The following is a 1,576-nucleotide window of genomic DNA, read 5'->3' as shown; positions in this document are numbered from 1 at the left end:
ATACACATATACACACACACACACACACACACACAGCACTCTACTGTCCACTATATTTGACATGAGTGACATCACTTCTAAAAACATATTAGGCTACGTCATGTCTAAATATATTCTGACGTATACGATACACATTTATTGCTCTTTGTCCCGCTGTCAGTGCATGTGTGTGCATGAATGTAACTGAGGCGCTGAGGCGCTGAGCAGTCATTACTACAGAAAGCCGATTAGCTCTCTGCTGTGAACTGCCCAGCAGCTTTACATCACACGTTACTAGACGAGTAGAACCACAATAATGCATGCGCGCATTGATATGACTCTGAACATAGAACCTGAATGCTAACGGTACAATGATAAGATGCGATGAATATTGGGCCTTGGCCAGTGGACATGATTATAATAACCCAGCAGATCAGTTACAACAGTACAACGTTACAGTCGGTTGGTTCTCGTAACGTTTAGGGAACGTTCCCTAAACGTTAGTATTTGGTTTGGTTCGAACTAGCCTTTAGAGAATCATGAGCTAACGTGCCCTGAACGTTCTGTGTTACCGGGGTAACCGTTGCGCTACTTGAAAAATGTACAGTGCAACGGCAGGAGAACGTAACAGTTGGTTGGTTCTTTTAACGTTTAGGGAACGTTATAACGCGAAGGGAACGTTCCTTAAACGTTAGCTTTTGGTTTGGTTCGAACTAGCCTTTAGAAAACCATAACTAACGGTCCCTAGCTAAACGTTCTGTGTTCCCGGGGTAACCGTTGCGCTACTTGAAAAATGTACAGTGCAACGGCAGGAGAACGTAACGGTTGGTTGGTTCTTTTAACGTTTAGGGAACGTTATAACCCGGAGGGAACGTTCCTTAAACGTTAGCTTTTGGTTTGGTTCGAACTAGCCTTCAGAGAACCATGAACTAACGTTGCCTAAACGTTCTGCGTTAGCGGGACGTCGGGCTACTTGAGAGCGGCGTAGAAGCTAAAGCGCTAAACCGTCCTTACCCAGAACAGGATGTTGAATCCAAAAATGAAGTATTTGATGCAGCAGCTGACTTCGTTGCCTTTGTAATGATTCCCCGACATGTTTGAGCATCGTCGGCGCGGTGTCAGTGGGAGGAAAAACAACGGCCTGCTTCACAGGCTTTGTGTGCGGCGGGTGGAGGGTGGTGGAACAGGTTCAGCGCGAGGAGGATGCATTTCGCTCGGTCGGCTTCTTATGTTCTTCCCGCCGCTTCAGACCCACACCGGGGGCATGTTGGGAGAAAAAAAAATGAGTTCAGGACGAGCTCATATGCGTAGCATTGTCGATATTAAGCCGGCTTTAACGCAGGAAACCCGCAGAATGAAACCGAGCCTCTGGTTTGTGGGCGAATTGCGCCTACAGGGGGCGGTACCGCTGCTGCTGGTGGTCGTCAATGATTGGCTGAAAAAAAGACGTGAACTGCAACTAATCGTATCAAAGGGAAGCTGGGGCACTTCCTGTGTGCTGAATGATTACAAGATTATTATGTTAGACTATTTTATTTATAACAGGCCAGGAACACAGGATTTATTGTGCACACTCTTTGAGGCAAGTTAAAAAAAA

General features: G+C 46.2%; 1 protein-coding gene across 4 annotated transcripts in view; it reads right to left on the bottom strand.

Annotated features, from left to right (window-relative positions):
• The window catches only part of tspan5a (tetraspanin 5a), a 27,604-nt gene extending 26,195 nt beyond the window's left edge, over positions 1–1,409 (bottom strand). For 2 of the 4 annotated variants that reach the window (XR_004336406.1, XM_032544351.1), the window contains exon 1: positions 994–1,409. Coding sequence is in view for 3 of the 4 variants with exons in the window: in XM_032544351.1 (XP_032400242.1) it covers positions 994–1,074 (81 nt within the window). In the remaining variant the exon portion in view is untranslated. The remainder of the gene's footprint in view (positions 1–993) is intronic. The other 2 variants (XM_032544352.1, XM_032544353.1) reach the window with 1 other exon arrangement.
• Between the last annotated feature and the right edge of the window lie 167 nt (positions 1,410–1,576).

The sequence above is a fragment of the Etheostoma spectabile genome, chromosome 19 (assembly GCF_008692095.1).
Source record: "Etheostoma spectabile isolate EspeVRDwgs_2016 chromosome 19, UIUC_Espe_1.0, whole genome shotgun sequence".
Lineage (NCBI taxonomy): Eukaryota > Metazoa > Chordata > Actinopteri > Perciformes > Percidae > Etheostoma > Etheostoma spectabile.
The sequence above is the reverse complement of the archived record's forward strand: the minus strand, read 5'-3'. Positions and strand labels throughout refer to the sequence as shown.